The sequence below is a fragment of the Pan troglodytes genome, chromosome 10 (assembly GCF_028858775.2).
Source record: "Pan troglodytes isolate AG18354 chromosome 10, NHGRI_mPanTro3-v2.0_pri, whole genome shotgun sequence".
Classification (NCBI taxonomy): Eukaryota; Metazoa; Chordata; class Mammalia; order Primates; family Hominidae; genus Pan; species Pan troglodytes.
Window position 1 is genome coordinate 82042989 of NC_072408.2, and position 18864 is coordinate 82061852.

At 32.7% G+C, this 18864-nt stretch overlaps 1 protein-coding gene across 30 annotated transcripts in view; it reads right to left on the reverse strand.

Moving 5' to 3' along the window:
• Positions 1-335: 335 nt before the first annotated feature.
• Positions 336-18864, reverse strand: part of CAPS2 (calcyphosine 2) — a 116305-nt gene continuing 97776 nt past the window's right edge. For 11 of the 30 annotated variants that reach the window (XM_063785916.1, XM_054664507.2, XM_016923872.4 and 8 more), the window contains 7 exons: positions 17596-17714; positions 16066-16142; positions 15167-15268; positions 13966-14120; positions 9306-9425; positions 6594-6690; positions 336-3409 (listed from right to left, as the gene is read on the reverse strand). In XM_063785916.1, the coding sequence (XP_063641986.1) occupies positions 3234-3409; positions 6594-6690; positions 9306-9425; positions 13966-14120; positions 15167-15268; positions 16066-16142; positions 17596-17714 (846 nt within the window). In that variant the 3' untranslated portion in view covers positions 336-3233. The remainder of the gene's footprint in view (positions 3410-6593; positions 6691-9305; positions 9426-13965; positions 14121-15166; positions 15269-16065; positions 16143-17595; positions 17715-18864) is intronic. The other 19 variants (XM_063785913.1, XM_063785919.1, XM_063785920.1 and 16 more) reach the window with 4 other exon arrangements.

Consider the following 18864-nt stretch of genomic DNA (forward strand, 5'->3'; position numbering starts at 1 on the left):
TTTTATTCAGGAAGTAATGTATATTGTAAAAGGGCATTCCAACATCAATGGGTTCAAACAAGATTGAGAAGGAGGCAGAGTTGATGAGGGGGAGTACACATGAGAAGTGGTAAGAATTTGAACTAAGGCATAAGCATTGAAAACAGTGAACGAGAGAGATTTAAAGAACCAATGGATAAATTCAAGAACCAATAGCACCTGAGACTGAGTGGATAATAGAGAGTGTGAGAAAAATCTAGAATATCTCAGAGCCTTGGCCTACTGCAAGGGTAGTGCCACTCACCCTGTACAAACAACTGACTAGCAGAATAAATAATAATTAAGTGCACAGTGGCTCCAATATGAAACATTTATTCTTTATTAAGTACATCCAAGAAATCAGTTTACCTCAGAAGTTTATAGAACTTTAAAATAAAAATGGAAGGATATGTATGACAAGAGCCTCTTCTCATGATCAGAAACGAATACATCCATGTCCACCCTGCAGATTGTCTTTGCTCTTCTCTTGCTTGGCTTATTTTATATATGCCCATTACCTTCTATTTCTTTGTTTTAAGCGCTTTCTTTTTTTTAAGCATTTTCATGTTTGTCCTTGCTGGTCAACCTAGTAGCGATTATAGTTTATCAGGGTACATGTTTTATATTTGCAAGCACTACAAACTATAATCTCATAAAAGCATGTTACATAATCTGCAGTAAACATAGCCTAATGTACACAATTCTCTCCTGAAATACTTGATAACAAACAACTTAAACTGGAAGTCAAAAGTAATATGTAAAATAAGACATGATCTACAGCTGTATCAAGATTATTAATTACTCTAAGTGACTGCCTCTATGCAGAGTCACTGGTTCATTAGCACATATATTTATATACTATAAAATTTAAAACAGGGACATACATTTTTAACTATAATGTGATTGCTCCATCATGCAAATATGTATGTCCTTTCCATTAAAAGTTAGCTTAAAATTCCTATATAATATACCTTTTCTTTTTAATAAAATGTTTTTCCTTAAAATTCTCAACTTTTATTTTTAAAATATAAAAACAGAAAAATCAGTATATACAATTCCATAAACAGTATGGTTAACTGAGAAAGCAATTATATAGCACACAAGCAAGTAACTTACAAAGACATAGAGATCTATAAAATATACATAACTATAAAATTCATGTAACAGCATTACAACATATAATTTAATATTTTAACATTTTCAAAAGGTCTTTTAGAATTACAAAGACTATTAAGCATAGGATTTCAAAAGTCAGTTGTGTTGTGGATGTTTGAAATGTCACTTCTCTTAAATGCTCTTTTATTAAGTTTAACACAAAATAACAGATTTTACTATACCAAAATCAAAGAAGAATGCAGGCAGTCAGGCAAATCCAAAAGCAGAATGATTTACTGTGTCACCAATTCTAACAAAATACACCAAAAAAATCTCATAAATAGAGCTATTTCCTACAAAAAACCACATGTGAATGCTTACGTTAGGAAGATTAAGATTAATACTAAGAGTATGCTGCCATGTTAACATGTTACATTCCAAAAGTAGCTTCCCTTTTTTTTTTTTTTTACAGTGTAACAGACTATACATTTTCTGATTATAGTAACAGAAAAATGTGACATGCCAACATTAAGAACAGGTTTCTTAAGAACTAAATAAAAATTATCAATGAAAAACACTATATGCATATTGAGCACCCCCAGTATTAGTCATTTTTAACAAGAACAATTTGTAGGGTTTAAGATGTCTATAGTTGGATAAATTTTTCCAAGAAAAAGATATGTGACAAAAATAGTGTTATAGAGTTATTTCTGCCAAAATGTCTTCTAGCATATTGTTTTAATTTTAATAACCTAATTTTTAAAAAAATCAAGAAATAAAGAATTTAGCCAGTGAAAATAGCACTAGAGGTTTACACATATTTTCCCTCTAATGTTTTAGTATTAAGTTTTAGTACCTTCTCACATCTTGAAAAGTGCAACTTTGAATTTGTTGGGTTCACATGTATCACACTTCTCATGTTGCTGCCAAGTATAGATGGATACAGTGATATGTCTAAAGTCATATTCTACAAAGTAAATGTTTTCATTTTGAATCACTTATTTTTTCTAATTTATGTTATATTAACATAGAAAATTTAAAATTATGAAGTTGAAAACAACTCATAAAGTTGTCTCTTTTCTCTGTATTCCCAGGAAGAAATGACTAGCAAAGAATTTAGAAAGAATGATTATAATACATGTAACTATTAAATAACATATATTTAGAAGGAAATGTTTCAATTGTTTGCTATACTAAAACAGATGTTTAGAATATCATACATTCATTTTAGGATACAAAATATGCTTTCACATTTTAGGCAATAATTACTGAACTATTCCTTGGATTCATATATGCAACAATATACTTTTAGGATCTTTGTTTAATAAGATAATGTATTGATTTTAATAAAGAACATTTCCCTTTCATATTGCTCAATAACAATCGTATGCTGGTAAAAAGGATTACAGTTAAAAAACAGAATAAAAGAACAAATACAACTGGGCATTAGAATAACTACATTGTGCTCTATTTAACCAACAACAGTACATAATTTAGAAGACAGATTTAAAAGACAAGTCAGTATTTAAATGAGCATCATGTAAACCTCCATCATTTGAAATATTCTATATACAGAAAACATCTATAATCACACTGCTTGAAAAATTTCTCTTGCATATCCTTTAATATTTTCATGTGTTAAAAACACATTGAATTATTTCACTGGCTTTGGGCCCAATTCTAATTTATCAAATTGACAATGGTGGCAAATATATTCTGAGGAAGAGGTAGCAAAAAACAATGTGAAAGGACAGGAAACTTGGTTAATAAATAGATGTTGCCATATTGTTTGATGCAGATGTAACTTTCCTACTGAAGTTAATAAAAAATGACCTCTAAAATATATGCAAGATAAGTAATAAACCAAAAAGATATCTTTACAAATGTAAGGACATGTGAGCAGGCATACACATGCACAAACACTAACACACCCCTACATCTATCTTTCTGGATAGTTCTCTTTCCAAATTCAACGTTTTTGAGAAAACAAAACAAAACAAACAAAAAACCAGAATAAAGGAAGTCCTAGGAAAATATATTCCAGTGTTTGATCATCCTTTACATTGATATCATCTCTCCAATAAAATGCTTAGTGTTGATGACATATGTATTATTAAAGACTAAATCCCCCATGGAGTACGTAAGATGTTAACAAAATCTTCATCATCTACTATTCCTATACTTAAACCTTCATAGTAATCTTCAAATTCACCATATGACACTTCATCAGACTTGCTGCAGGCAACTTTTAATGTTTCTAGAAAGGATGATTTGATTTCTTCCTCTGTTGAATGGCCTATAAAATAGTACTGAGTATGAAACAGTTTCCTGAAAAGTTCAGTGAAATGACTGATGATGATAAAGGAATACTTAATCATCTTATGAAATACTTTCAACAATTTTAAATCTTTTGTCAAACTACCAGCCAATTTATTTACACATGAACTGGAATTATTTCATCTCATTCGATTTGCCACTCCTTCCCTGCCCCCTGCTCTCCTGCACTGATCTATCTCCAGGATCCCAGCACAGAACACAATTTTTTTGATCATAAATTTTTAAAAAGAACAGAGGAATTGAAAGATGAAAGGAAGCTATAGTGACTGGTCAGATAACACTGAAAAGAGAATAAACAGAGGCCCATATATAATAGTAGAAAAAGGGTCAAAAATTTCTATGTGACCCTCTAAAACGTTTTAAAGTCAGGTTATGTTTTAAATAACAGGCTTAGATGGGAATACTACTCAAACCGTTTGTCTAATGGGGTGGACAAAATTAAGGTGAGAGTTAATTTTTTTCCCTCAAACCAGACGTTCTCTAATGGACTTAGACAATAATGCATTGCAAAGGGTCTTTCAAACTAAAGGAATGAAATCTACTTTGAATATTCAGAAGTTTGCTTTCTTTTAAAAACATACACAAGAAATAGAGAAAAAGTGATTACTTTATAAAATACAAGTTGAATGTAAAAAGACTGAATAATTGTGCTACGTAGAGATGGTAATATAAAATAATAAAATGAAGTTTTAATTGAATGTTAGTCAAGGCTAAAAATTAATCAAGATCCAAACTATATGAAAACATAGATTTTGGTAGAAATTTCCCTCTTTGTTTACCAGCCATACTTTTGAACAGAGGAGTTTTAACACAGTTTTTTTTCTGAGGAAACATTTTTCACTCAAATTTATATTTCAAATAGCGAAGAATTTCATACCTCCTTTATACCCCTCACCCAGGAAATATCTACCTCCTATCACCTATAACTAAATTTTTTTCAGTCCTCTCGGAGACCAGAAAATATTTACAGCAAAAAATGTTATATTTCTAAAACTATTATACAGAAATACATTTGGGATATACCATTTCTATTAAACCTTAAAATACTTTTATCTAATATATTACTTAAGCAAATTTAAGAAGGAATATTTTCTATAGTTAAAATTAAATTGTATGTGGTATAAGAGCCTTACCTCAAAATCAATTGTAAATTGTGAACAAACTATATCCCAGAGGTGGGCATGTGAACAGATTATAATTTGCAATAATAAATAATAATGGGGTACTTTTTTTCTTCTTTGAAATACAGTGACAAGTTTTCTTCTATTTAGGAATATTTAGCTTGCCTGTTGTCATTTTTAATACGGACGCAAAGACAAATTATGGAATTTTTGAAACCAAAAAAGGCTTTCCCAACAACAAAAATAAAACCCTCATCAAAAATTCCATGACACATAATAAAACTGAAGCTATTTTAGCAACCTAATTAATATTATTAGATGAGAAAAGAGAAAGAAAAAAATACATGATGTTAAACTATCTTGCTCTTATATTTAGTATGACTAATTAAGAGAAAGAAACAGATAATGACGTGTTTAAAGGAAAAAATACACTAGCAACAATTAAACATACACTAAAAATTCTCATAGAGTAGCTGTAGTTTATTTAATGTTATGAATAAGCAAATCAAGCTATTTCAACAAGAAATAGATAATTAGAAATTTGGAATCCAGTGATGATTAGTTTTAATCTTCATAACCAAATCTCATGTTTTTCATTTCATACTTAAAAGTAATAAATTAACCATATATGAGGGTTAATGATGACGAGAAACCAAAGTAATTACAGTGTATCTCTTTTAATAGTAAGGAATAAAATTCTAAAAATAATAGTATTCTATAGTATTTAGCAGTACAGAATTAAACTTATAAGTTGAAAAGAAATTGTTCATAAAATATTGTCAATAAATATTCCTTAAAGATGGACAATCAATAAATATACAAATGTAGGTTTAACCTCCCTAGTAATGAAGGAACTCCACGTAAAATGGGTTTTTTTAACCCATCAGACTGGCAAAGTGAATTTTTTGGCAAAGTTGTGGAGGAAAAGAACTCTTCAACAAATGGCTATATAATTTAATATAGTCATTTTACAATGTAATTTGGAAGTATCACTTAAAATTTTAAATGCAGACATCCCAGTAATTCTAGGTATTAATATCACTCCAGGGAAGCAGTAGAAAACAGGCCTAAAGAGTCACAAATAAGCACATTTATTGCTTCATTAGTTGTTGATCAATAATTAGAACTTAAAATCTAACAATAAAAGAATGGCTAGGTAAATGATAGTATATTGATTCATAAAAAGAATAATATACTGCAAGATAAAAAATAAGGTGGCTCAATGTGGATTAACATATAAAGAACTCCAAAACATACTTGTGAGTGTAAAAAGCAAATAATATAACATTATCTTCAGTGCGCCTTTCATGTCAAAAAAACTTCAAAAAGTATTAAATATTTATAGTATGCACATAGCCATGAAAATTCATAGAGTAAGTAAAATTCATAATGTATTAACTGAAATATATATATGCTAAATGATAATTTTGGCTTCTATGGAAGGAAATGTAAAGAGGAGAGTTGTGGTGGTCAAATGCTTTCTTTATAAAAAGCATGCACTTATAAAACAATTATGTAAAAAAGTTAGAAAAAATATAGTAGGATATAAATCTCCAGAGTTACTTTAGGGAATTTACAATATCCTCAAATTTTGATAGATATATGTATGTTCATTCTATGTATAGCTCCATCCCTAGAGAAAGACACTCCTTCATTCTGCTTAAATCCTTAAGTATGGATAACTATATAAGCAGATACAGTAAAAATAACTCTGAGAACCTGCATATGTATTTATCTATTTTCTAAACCTATTTCATTCTTTTTAACTTAAATCCCTTACTATCTCCTAAGTAGGAAATGAGTTCTATATTGATAATAAATATCAAATAATCAAATGAGTATGGGCAATAGACCTAAGAATTTTTAAATGAAGAAAGGCAAATAGTTCATAAGTTTCCAGTTCAAAAAAATAGTTTATTTCCTCCCTAATGGCCTCAGTCTAAGGTTTAAATTAATATAAAGATATTATCTTTATTAAGTAACATTTTCAAAGTCCAATGCATTTTAACTCCAAATAATTACCTGAAATTACTTGAGAATGCTTCTTTGCACAGTAACATTTTCTTATGTTTATAATAGGCACACTGCCACTTTTGTTGAAATCCAGTTTCATAAAGGCCTAAACAGACAAATATTATTATTATTAGTTTGTTGGTTGGTTGTTTTGCTTTGCTTTGAGACAGAGTCTCGCCTGTCACCCAGACTGGAGTGCAATGGTGTGATCTCAGCTCACTGCAATCTCCGCCTCCCAGGTTCAAGTGTTTTTCCTGCCTCAGCCTACCGAGTAGCTGGGACTACAGGCGCCCGCCACCACGCCTAGCTATTTTTTGTATTTTTAGTAGAGGCGGGGTTTCGCCATGTTGGTCAGGCTGATCTCAAATTCCTAACCTCAGGTGACCCACCCGCCTCGGCCTCCCAAAGTACTGGGATTATAGGCATGAGCCACCACGTCCGGCCTGGCAAATGTTATTTTTTAAGTAAAATTATTAGACATAGGAATCTAATATTCTATTTTACAGCAGGTTATTTCTGAGCTATAAACAAGACATTTTAAAAGTACTATACTGATACACAAAAGAACAATTATAAATACAGGAGGAAAGATAGTGAAGCAAGATATTAGGAAATCTGTACTCAATTAGAAAGTTCTACCACTTTCTAGCATCCTGACCTTGAGAAAGTAACCTGACCTCTATTTCCATGGCCTCTCTCCCCTGAAAACTGAAGAGATGGGTAAAAGACCTCTCAGGTAACTTCCATCTCTAGGATTCATATGAAACGCATAAATGGCCAAAAGAGATTGCCAAGACAAATATTTTAACTCAAGAAGTGAATTTGCAAATATTTCCTCCCTAAAATCAATGAAAAAGTGAAATACCTTTTAAATGAGTTATGTTACTCTATTTCTTGAAATTTAATACACTTTTTAAAATGTAGTTGTGCTATTGTTCCTCTAATTCAGTGTAGCTCTATCATAAGATATCATGAAATATTTCACTGGGAAGAGTATTCACTACTTAGAAAGACACAAGCTACCCAAAGCAACATTCTGCATTCGTAGTGGGGTCAAAACTAGAATCAAGTCTGGTTATTCATAATATTGCATTCACAGAAATATGGAAGCTGTTGTAGATTGACTTGTGTTCCTCCAAAATTCATATGTTGAACCTAATCCCCAGTAGCTCAGAATATGACTGTATTTGAAGGTAGGACCTTTAAAGGGATAGTTAAGTTAAAATGAAATCATTAGGGTGGCCCCTTATCCAATATGACTGGTGTCTCCTTATAAGAAGGCAGTAGGGCCAGGCACGGTGGCTCATGCCTGTAATCCCAGCACTTTGGGAAGCTGAGGTGCGTGGATCACCTGAGGTGAGGAGTTCAAGACCAGCTTGGCCAACATGGCGAAACCCTGTCTCTACTAAAAATACAAAAATTAGCCAGGCATCGTGGTGCATGCCTATAATCCCAGGTACTTGGGAGGCTGAGACAGGAGAATCGCTTGAACCCAGAAGGTGGAGGTTGCAGTGAACCAAGATCACACCACTGCCCTCCAGCCTGGGCAACAGAGCAAGACTCCACCTCAAAAAAATAAATAAATAAAAGATAGTAGGACACAACACAGACAAAGGGAAGACCATGTGAGGACACAGAGAACAGGCAGCCATCTGCAAGCCAAGGAGAGAGGCCTCAGAAGAAACCAAACCTGCTGACACCTTGTTTGTGAACTTCTAACCTCCAGAGCTATGAGACAATAAATTTCTATTATTTCAGTCATCTAGTCTGTGGTATTTTGTTATGACAGCCCAAGCAAACTAATACAGAACTGTATAACACTTCTCTTGCCCTCTATTCCCATTACCAAGATTTATGAAAGAGACAAGCCTCCAATTTCTACACCAGTTTCTCAAACCTATCACCAGGAAGGACATGGAAAGTATGAATAAGTACACATTTATAAATATTATGTGGTGAATTTGTCTAATTTAAGGTTTTTGCTATGTCTCTTGCCCAGTAAAAGTAGAGACTAATTTCTCTATTTGGGATTTCTATAGTTATTTACATTATATAGAATAGCTTTGTTTCAATATTAAGTACATATGCAAAAGAAAAAAGATAACTATATTTCTCAAAAGTATGCTGTAAAAAATGGCTACCAAAATCCAAGTAATACATAGCTTCCTATTAAAGTCAGTACTCCTGTTTTTAATTCCAATTTAACATGATTATCTTAATTTACAAGTTAATATTTATCATGCATATTCTAAAGACCAGAGAAACATTTTTTAGTCATCATCCTAAAACAAAATGACTGGAGTATTGACACTGGAACAGCCACAATGCTAAGAATGGTATATGCATTATCTTATTCAATCTTTACACCAACTCTGTGAGATAGGAAACTGAGGCTTAGGAATATTTTATAATACATATATTCACATAGCTAGTCATTTACGGAGGCAACAACTTATGGAGCTAGTAATTTGTTAACCAAAATTTGATTTCAAATTTTATTTTCCTGTCATAGTATTTTTCTAAAATATATACACAAGTTATTTTGCTTCATTCTGGGTTGATTTGTATGCATATGGACCTGTTTTCTGTTTTACTAAACCCAACATATGTTATAAGTAAATAGATTTAAAACTTTTAAATGGTAATTCATTAAAGTTTTAAAATACTGAACCTAACAATCTATTAAAAATAACAATTTGAAAGATTACTTAACAAAGTTACCTTTCGAACATATGATTTCCTGTATTCATTCATTTCACCAATAATACCACGTTTGAATTCTCCATAATCAACCTTGCCATTGCCATTGTCATTCAGAATTAGCCATGCAGACTCAAAATCCTAGAAATAATCAGAGATAACTGTTGCATTTTTAAGTTACATATCATCACAACAAAATCATCTTAGTTGTATTTTGTTACATCTTCTGTAGTCCTAGATATGATAACTCATTTAATAAGAAAATTGAAGAAGCTACATAAAAATCCAATCAAAACCACTAAAAAAGTGATTTAGAGGAATCTGTGGTGAATGGTTCTGTAAAGTTAGGAGCCATTTAGGAATGGCAATAGCTCACAAATTTACTTTTTTAAGTTTTATTTTTGATGGACAAATAATAATTGTATATAGTTATAGGGCACAATATGATATTTCAATACATGTGTACATTGTAGAATAATACAATCATATCTATCATCTTAAATATTTATCATTTATTTGTGACGAGAACACTTAAAATCCTCCCTTTTAGGTATTTTGAAATATACATTATTATAAACTATAGTTTCCATGCTGTGCAATAGATCACCCAGAACTTAATCCACTGTGTAATGAAAACTTGTACCTTCTGACCAATTTTCCATTTTCCTTGTATACCACCTCTCTCCCCATGCTCTGGTAACAAATTTATCTTTTCAACTTTAATTTATTTCTATATCTATACATCTATCTACCTATAGATATATAGATATGTGTGTGTGTCTGTGTATGTGTGGTTACCATTTACTCAGTTTTGAACATTTAAATACTTTTAATGTATTATATCTGTGTTAATTCAAAAGTCACATCCGGTCCTGGAGTGCTTCCAATGGCATTATAACCACCAATTATATTTCTGCTAGTCTTCATGCTTGAAAATATAGATTTGAATGACTCTAATATTATTCTATAATTTACACTGAAAGGTATAATTTTGAATAAATCCCTTATGCCAGTTTATTCACTTTACCATTACCACTTACTTCTTCAGCAAATGCACTATTTAATAGAAAGTTCTAACACAGTTTTCCTTGACAACAAAGAAATTACAGCATCATTTTCTCAAACTCAAGTAAATATATTTTTTCAATGTTTTAATCAAGTTGTTAGCTTTAAATGTGAATGTAGATAAAATACCTAACAAGGTGCTTAGCAAATAATAGGTACTCAAAAAACATCATCTTCCACTCCCTTCTATTTTTTTTCAAATAAAACTTTAACTAGAAAAACAAAATCTAAAGATGCCTGCCTTCCCTCAATTCTCAACAACCCCATACATCTTTGTCTATCATAATGTACTGCACATTATGCAGACTTTAAGTGTCTGTGTAGTTAAACTGAAGATGAGCTTGACCTTTAAAATCATGAGTAATATGTACAGGAGAAGACCAATTTGCTCATCCAATTGATGGATTACTAGAATTGAAAGATACTTCTTAAAGCTTAAAAGAAATAATTTTCAAGAATTGAGTAATTTAACATAATTGTCAACAACAAGAAATACATATTTATATTTATATATACTTAAGAGATATAAATATATATACTCTTTCTTTCAAAGATACGGTACACAACGGAAAATAATTACATTTTAAAAAGCTGAAGGAAATCACTAATAGTAACTCTATATAAATTAGGCTTTTTAGGGTACATATCAATTTTTTAAATCTCAAATCAGGGAGAATGGCTGACTATGCCTTCCCACAAACATTCTTGTTTCAAAATTAGACCTAGGTTAGTGATTCTTAAGTTCTTCTTCTCGAGCTGTTTGTATATGCTTATCATTGCATGAGCAGTTTACAGTGATATTACAGAAAAAATATAAAATATTAAAATATATGAGAAAAGGAGGAAGCATGCTCATATTTTCATAATATATTCCCTCTATGTTAGAAGTCTTATATAATTACTGTAGTTTTTGTTCCTAGATCTAATCATAACAATTTAGCAAATTAATCAAAAAGGGAAGTATTGTTATGATACAGAAAAATTACTAGACGGGAATATATTTTCTGCGTTCTAGTCCTATATCAGCTATTACTCGTGTGTGATTTTATAAACACATACACACGCAAGCACACACACACAAACACACACATATATATACATATATATATTATATATATATGTTTTCATCCATAGGACCAGTTCATAATTCCCATTGCCCTTCCTTGTTCTTGTTACAATCTTTTATTATGACAGTTGGGCACTTCAGGCCTTAGAAAATGGAATCTCTCTCTCTCTCTCTGACCTTCTCCTGCCCTTCTTTCACCTTAAGCTCCTTTCCCTCTTCAAGGCAGGAATCGTCTCCTGCCTTTCTGTGTTGGAGCTGGCCATAAAATATTCTCTGACCTCCCTTGTCTAATTGTAGGCCATGAGACCCCCATTTCAGAAGGGGTCCTGCCCCCACCATGGAGGAAGGAATGCTGCTCAGAGGCCAAGAAGAGTCAGAACAGGCATTCCTTCCTGGGTTTCCTCCTTCAGTCTATCAGTATTAGGTCATACACTTTTGTCCAATCACATTTCTACACAGTTATGCATGTATCAGTCATGTCTATCCAATGTAGTCTCCATAGAAAAGCCAAGAGGACAGGGTTCAGGGAGCTTCTGGGTAGCTAAGCTTGTGGAGGTTCCTGGAGGGTGGCACCCAGGGAGGGCATGAAAGCTCTGCACTCTTTTCCCGATACTTTGCGTATTCATCTCTTCATCTGTATCCTTTGTAATATCCATTAGAGTAAACCAGTAAATATAAGTTTTCCTGAGTTTTGTGAGCTGCTCCAGCAAATTAATTGAACCCAAGGAGGGGGTGGTGGGAACCCCCAACTCGAAATCAGTTGATCACAAGTTCCAGGGACCCAAACTTGTGACCGGTGCTCTATGCAGAGTGTGTTGGGGGAAGGGGTTGTCTTGTAGAACTGAGATCTCACCCTGTGGGATCTGAGGCTACCTCCAGGTAGATAATGTCAGAATTGAATTGAATTAGAGGCTATCCACTGGGTTTCTACAGCTTGGTATGGGTGGAACCCCCACAAGCATTTGGTTGCAGAAGTATTCTGTGTTGATTATTACTGTGTGAAAGCAGAGGAAACATAGTTTGTGTTATTTTTCTATTCACACTCATGTGATTGTAAGCAAAGACATCAAGGCTTTCTAATTTCCTATTGCTGTTTTGTTATTGTTGTTGTTGTTTTAATCTACAAAACGAAGAGAGGAAGTTAGATGATCCCTAGTATGTATCACTAGGTAGGCAAAAGATTAAACATCATAAAAACCAAAAAGATGGGTATGTCAGAACAATGTTAGGCAACATGATATTGGCACAGAATTGTACAGCTGATATGGCAGATTCCCATGTAATTTTCTTATTTGAGCTTCCAAGCAACTCTAACTATAGCAATTACCTCTGGATTGCTCAGGCAGAGCCCCCCAATCAAAAAAGTTAAAAGACTGGTCCAAGATCATACAATTCAAATAGCAAAGCTGGAACTTGAACCTAAATGTCCTAAGTTCAATTTACAGTGTTCTTTCTACAAAATACACATCTTGTGACAAGATCATTTGAAGCAAAAGAGAACAATGCAAGAGATCCTTTATCTGAAATCCTTGAGACAAATGTGGTTCATATGCTTTTAGAATAAAATCCAACCCTCTTAGCATGACATGCAAGACTTTAATGTACCAGACATTTCTCTCCATTCTTCTCTTTTCCTTCCTTCCATAAATTTATCCATTCAAACTAATGCATTATCTACTTAACTTTCCATATGCTGGGTTCTATTTCAGATGTTAATAAAGAGCAGGAACACAAAAACACTCTGGTCCCCACCCTGATGAGATTTAATGATCTACTGGCAAGCAGAGTCAGAAAATACTTACAAAGTGGCATGAAAAAAAATAAAATGAGAAATTGGTATAGAAAGGACCAAGGATCAGATGGGAGTGCTCCTTTAGACAGAAGTGTCAGGGTAATGCTCTTGACAGAGAAAGCTGTGGCCTGAATACTAAGAAAACCCAGTATGTGAAGATCTAGTAGAAGATTATTCACAGTGGAGGGAACAGTATATGTGAAGATTATTAATCATTTGCAGTGTCAGAAACAGGCCACACTCCCTTCCCCTCCAAGCTTTCACATGTGTCTCCTTCTCATAAAATACACATTGTCTGATTCACACTCCTTTTTCTCCCTCGTCTGGTTAATTCCTCCTCAACCTTCGAAACTCAGCTTACATGTATCCTCCTCCAGGCATCCTTCCATGATCTTTGTTCTCCTTCCCCACAACCTGTCTTGGAATCAGGTACCTACCCCATGGTGTTCCAACAACATTCTCCACTGAATACATATTTTGTTTTATGTTCATTGTCCTTCAATTACGGTGATCTTGACAGTACAGAGTATTATCTCAGAGCTTAGCACAATGCCTGGTTATTAAGCTCTTTATAAATATAGGATGGAGCAATGTTTAAACTTTAAAAACCAACAGGGCTTGTAACCTGATAGCTTAACACTGATAAAGGGCATAGAGAAGGAGAAAATAAATGAAAACTAAAATTTCAGTAGAACAGTGAATAATGCCACCTAAGAATAACATATTATCTGCTGCAGAGAATTTTCTGTAGCACATACCTTTTCAGACACTTCTAAGTGAAACACTTTTAGAGCTTGCTTAAAATCTGCCTTATCTAAAAGTCCATTTCCTTCCTTGTCCAACTGTTGAAAATATTTTCCCAATCCAGTCAAAATACGAACACCTCTTTTATGTAGTTTTTCTTTTAGCACATCTGTTCAACAAGAAGAGAGATGAAAACAAATTGTTCCTATGCATAAATGTATAAAGCCGCAGTTATCTTTCATAAGAAAATTAAAGTTGATGTAACTGAAATAAGGAATGTGAATATTCAAACAAATCAAATGTAAGACAAAAGACTTTGGAAAACAGGATGTTTTTAATCAAGAGGATTAAACATAAAATCACATGAAATATGCCAGAACTATAGCACCACTGTGTGGTGGAAGTGGTATGTTTTTAAAACAGAAAAATACAGTTTCACTTTATCACCAAGAGAATAACCTAAGTATTACAAATAAAATCTTAGATTTTGTTGTGTAGACAACCTCTTTAACCACCCCATATCTTTAATCTGTTTTCCTTTTCTTAGTTTTTATCAACTGAATTACAAAATTGATGACAGGCAAGTCACCCAAAAATTATCAGTTCAACATTTTAAAAATAGTTTGAAATCTTCAAATTGTAACTTGTATACAAAATAGCATCAAGGCTTTTGAATTCTATCCTATACTTATATATTTCATAAGAGGTTATTTGCTTAGATCCCTAGCATTCTCTTTGTAGCTGTTATTTCACTTAATGCACTTTGTACCATATTTACTTAAGAATAGATTGGTAACTTTACTAAAGCAGTTATTAGATACAATATATGAGAGAAAAAAACAAATGTCACCAAGTTCAATTGTGACTAATACTGTATTGACAATGATATAATAGAGAAAACTGTTTACACACTTTGGCATCAAGAACATATGAGAGTCCAAACAAAACTTTTCAAATCTGTTTCTTGCCTTCTTACTGTGAGCCCCTTATCTTTAAAAGATAAATCAGGATTCATGAAAATTCACAAATTAGGCCAAGTGTGATGGTTCATGACTATAATCCCAGCACTTTGTGAGGCCAAGGTGGGAGGATCACTTGAGCCCAGAAGTTCCAGACCAGCCTGGAGAACATAGCAAGACCCTGTCTCTACAAAAACAGAAAAAAAAAAAATTTAGCCAGGTGTGGTGGCATGCACTTGTAGTCCTGGCTACTCACGAGGCTTGAGGCAAGGAGGCACACTTGAAACCAGGAATCTGAGGCTGCAGTGAGCTGTGATTGTACCATTGCACTCCAGCCCAGGCAATGGAGCAAGGCTCTCTCTCAAAAAACAACAACAACAACAAAAAAAAAAAACCATAAATTACATGTTAATTTCTGTGATTGCTTATTCAATATCTTTCTCCATTTTATACTATGAGATCCAACAGAGTAACTGTCTAATCGAGTCTACTATACTGCATTTTCCCAAATTTGGAAAATGTTTAAGTATCCAAAACTGACATATATCTAATTTATTACCTACAACAACCCTGGAAATTTCATATGAGAAGTACTATCATCCCTGTTTTAGAGATGAAGAAAGAGATGCAAGAGATTTCTCTAAAGTCATGTGTGTCTTGCTCAACAGAGTCCAAACATGAATCTGGCTCCCAGTCTAGCTTTTTTTTCTTTTACACTAGGACACCACAAACCTCTTCAGGATATTATCTAGTACATAAGACAAGTATTATATTACAAAAATTACTTTCACATTTTATTCAGTTTATGAGTAAAACCCATGTTATCTAGTAATTTCTAAAACACTTAATTTTATAATTCATATAATACTAGTTAGGACCATTAAAGTAAGGAAAATCTTAAAACGTTTAGAAATCCTAAACAATAAAAGCATATATATATATAGCTTATTTTAAAAAGTGTATATATATATATATATAGCTTATTTTAAAAAGCATATATATATATATATATATATATATATATTCTTTTTTAAATAAGCAAAGGGTAAATATAAATCAAGTGCCACTGAGAAATATCTGGGAAAATGCTGTTTTACTGATTATAAAAAAGGACTGAAAATTCAAAGTACTTGAGAGTACAGTAATAACACATACCTTGAATTGCTTTGAAGACCAGCCTATCATTGGTTTCTTGAATGATTATATCATCCTCCTGTTCCATAGAAGCAGTTCTGCAATTGACATGTTCACAGGGATGAAATATATATATATTCTATTTTACAATCTTGAGTATAAAAACTCTAAGCTCTTCCCTGCTCCAGACTCAAAGAAACTCTCAAACTTGGAAGAGTGCTTAGAATTTAATCAAGTCCCAACTCTGCCTGCTGCTTTGATGCCTAAGAAGATTAAACTGAGAGCTAAAATCCTTAAAATTTTACAAGGACTACTTGTAAAACTACTTGTTTTGTTTGTTTTTTGTTTGTTTGTTTGTTTGTTTTTGAGACGGAGTCTCGCTCTGTCACCCAGGCTGGAGTGCAGTGGCGAGATCTCGGCTCACTACAACCTCCGCCTCCCAGGTTCAAGCGATTCTCTCACCTTAGCCTTGTGAGTAGCTGGGACTACAGGCACCTGCCACCACGCCCAGCTAATTTTTGTATTATTTAGTAGAGATGGGGTTTCACCATGTTGGCCAGGCTGGTCTCGAACTCTTGACCTTGTGATCCGCCCACCTCAGCCTCCCAAAGTGCTGGGATTACAGGAGTGAGCCGCTGCGCCTGGCCAACATTCATTTTGTAACAATTTTAATGTTTTAAACATTTAATTAAAACTATTAAATTTAAAAGCAATTTTACCTTGCAAAGCATAAAATGAAAAATTATTATTTTTAAAAGCCCCCTCAAATGCACTCATTTTTAGCAATATAGTAAATGATGAAGAAACACAGACTTCCTTACAGCCAGTTTGTAGGATATAGCCTCTAATGTGTATATATATATAAAATATATATTATATATACATATTATATATGTATCTATACATATTATGTATGTATCTATACATATTATGTATGTATAGATCTATACATAATAGATCTATATATAATGTAATATAATGTATAATACATATATAATATGTATATATTATATATTATATATAATATCACAGGAATATATATTTTTTAAATCAAAATATATATTCCTGTTATTAAAAAAATTCATTTTAAAAGCAATGTTTGATGTATAGAACTAATTGTTCACTATGCACTTTATCAATCAATGAATACTGTAAGCATATGGGACCCTCAGACTTTTTTAGATACTAAAAAAAATCATAATAACAATGTGAAAAAATTGTTATAGTATTGTATTGATATCCTTTTTTTAATTTATTTCTTTTGGTAATACTTGGTAAAATAAAAGTGTTATAGCAAAGGCAAATTAATAAGGTATCTTTAACATAAAATTGAATATTTTCAAATATCTCATTGATTATAACTCTTCCCACACATGAAGTGTATTTGAGTACAAGATAATACATAAAAAAGACATACGTAGCTATGCTTGTTTTTTCAAAATATAAACCTTAATGAAGTTATAAATACCTTATAGTAGAATGTCATTTTAAGATAATTTAAAAATAGTGTTTTCACCTACTTTCAAATTGCCAAATGCATATTTAACTTACTTGAGAGAATCCAAAGCTATTTGATCAATATTTGTGATTCGGAGTTTAAGTAATGTGTTTTCTTTGATGCTTTCTGGAAGGCTGAGATGATCAGAACTAAAAAATGTCAAGGTTGCACCCTAAACAAATGAACAGATGAATGAAGCTAGAAAGCATATAAGAAATAAAATATAACTAACATCAATTTTAAATAATGGATTTTGATTAATGTGACACGATATACTTTAATAAGGGTAAGAAGTATATTTGGAGAATGCTTATATGTATTTGGAGAAACTATATAGATAAAGAAACCAATATCTCTGTCAATCTCAGAAGTCTTCTATTTAACAATCCATGTGAACAAAAAAGTCAGCAATATAATAAACTCAGTTTGTTTAATGAGAATGAGAGGAAAAAAGAACAAATAATTTAATTTAAATTATGACCTCCCTGAATAGAGCTAATGGCCCACAGAACGACATACCACAAACTGAAGAACTGTGAAGATTTCTCATACTCTTTCACAGCTGAACTTTTGATGACAGATGTTGCCTAATTATAAAACCTAATTTCAACCTAATTAGAACTTCAAAACTTCAGCCACAAAATTCCTATCAAAAAATCTTATTCTAAACTTATAAAATGATTATTTTAATTTCTGAGCTGCTCAAATAAACAAAGCCAGTGTAAGGACAAATACCAAATATAATTTTTTTTTTTTTTTTTTGAGATGGAGTCTCGCACTGTCGCCCAGGCCGCAGTGCAGTGGCACGATCTCTGCTCACTGCAGCCTCTGACTCAGGGGTCCCAGAAATTCTCCTGCCTCAGCCTCCGAAGTAGCTGAGATTACAGGTGCCCACCACCACGCCCGGCTGGTTCTTATCTTTATTTTTTTTTTGTATTTTTAGTAGAGACGGGGTTTCACCATGTTGGTCAGGCTGGTTTCAAACTCCTGACCTCGCGATCCACTTGCCTGGGCCTCCCAAAGCGTTGGGATTACAGGTGTGAGCCACCACACCTGGCCAACAAATACAAATTTTAAATAGGGGCTTAATTCTGCCTGTTGAATATAAAGGAAGGATGTCCCTCCCCTCCATTTTCTCAGCACATTTACTTTACAGAATTTGTAATTGTAATGTAAGTACTTTCTCCTCTCTTTGAAATGTATACAAATACTTCTGAAAATTAGATAAGCCTGTTGTCAGCTTTATGACCTAGATAAGGCTTTCTCAAGGACCCGTGAGCCACTCTTTGAGTGTAAACATCAAGGGAGAGAGCACTGTTATC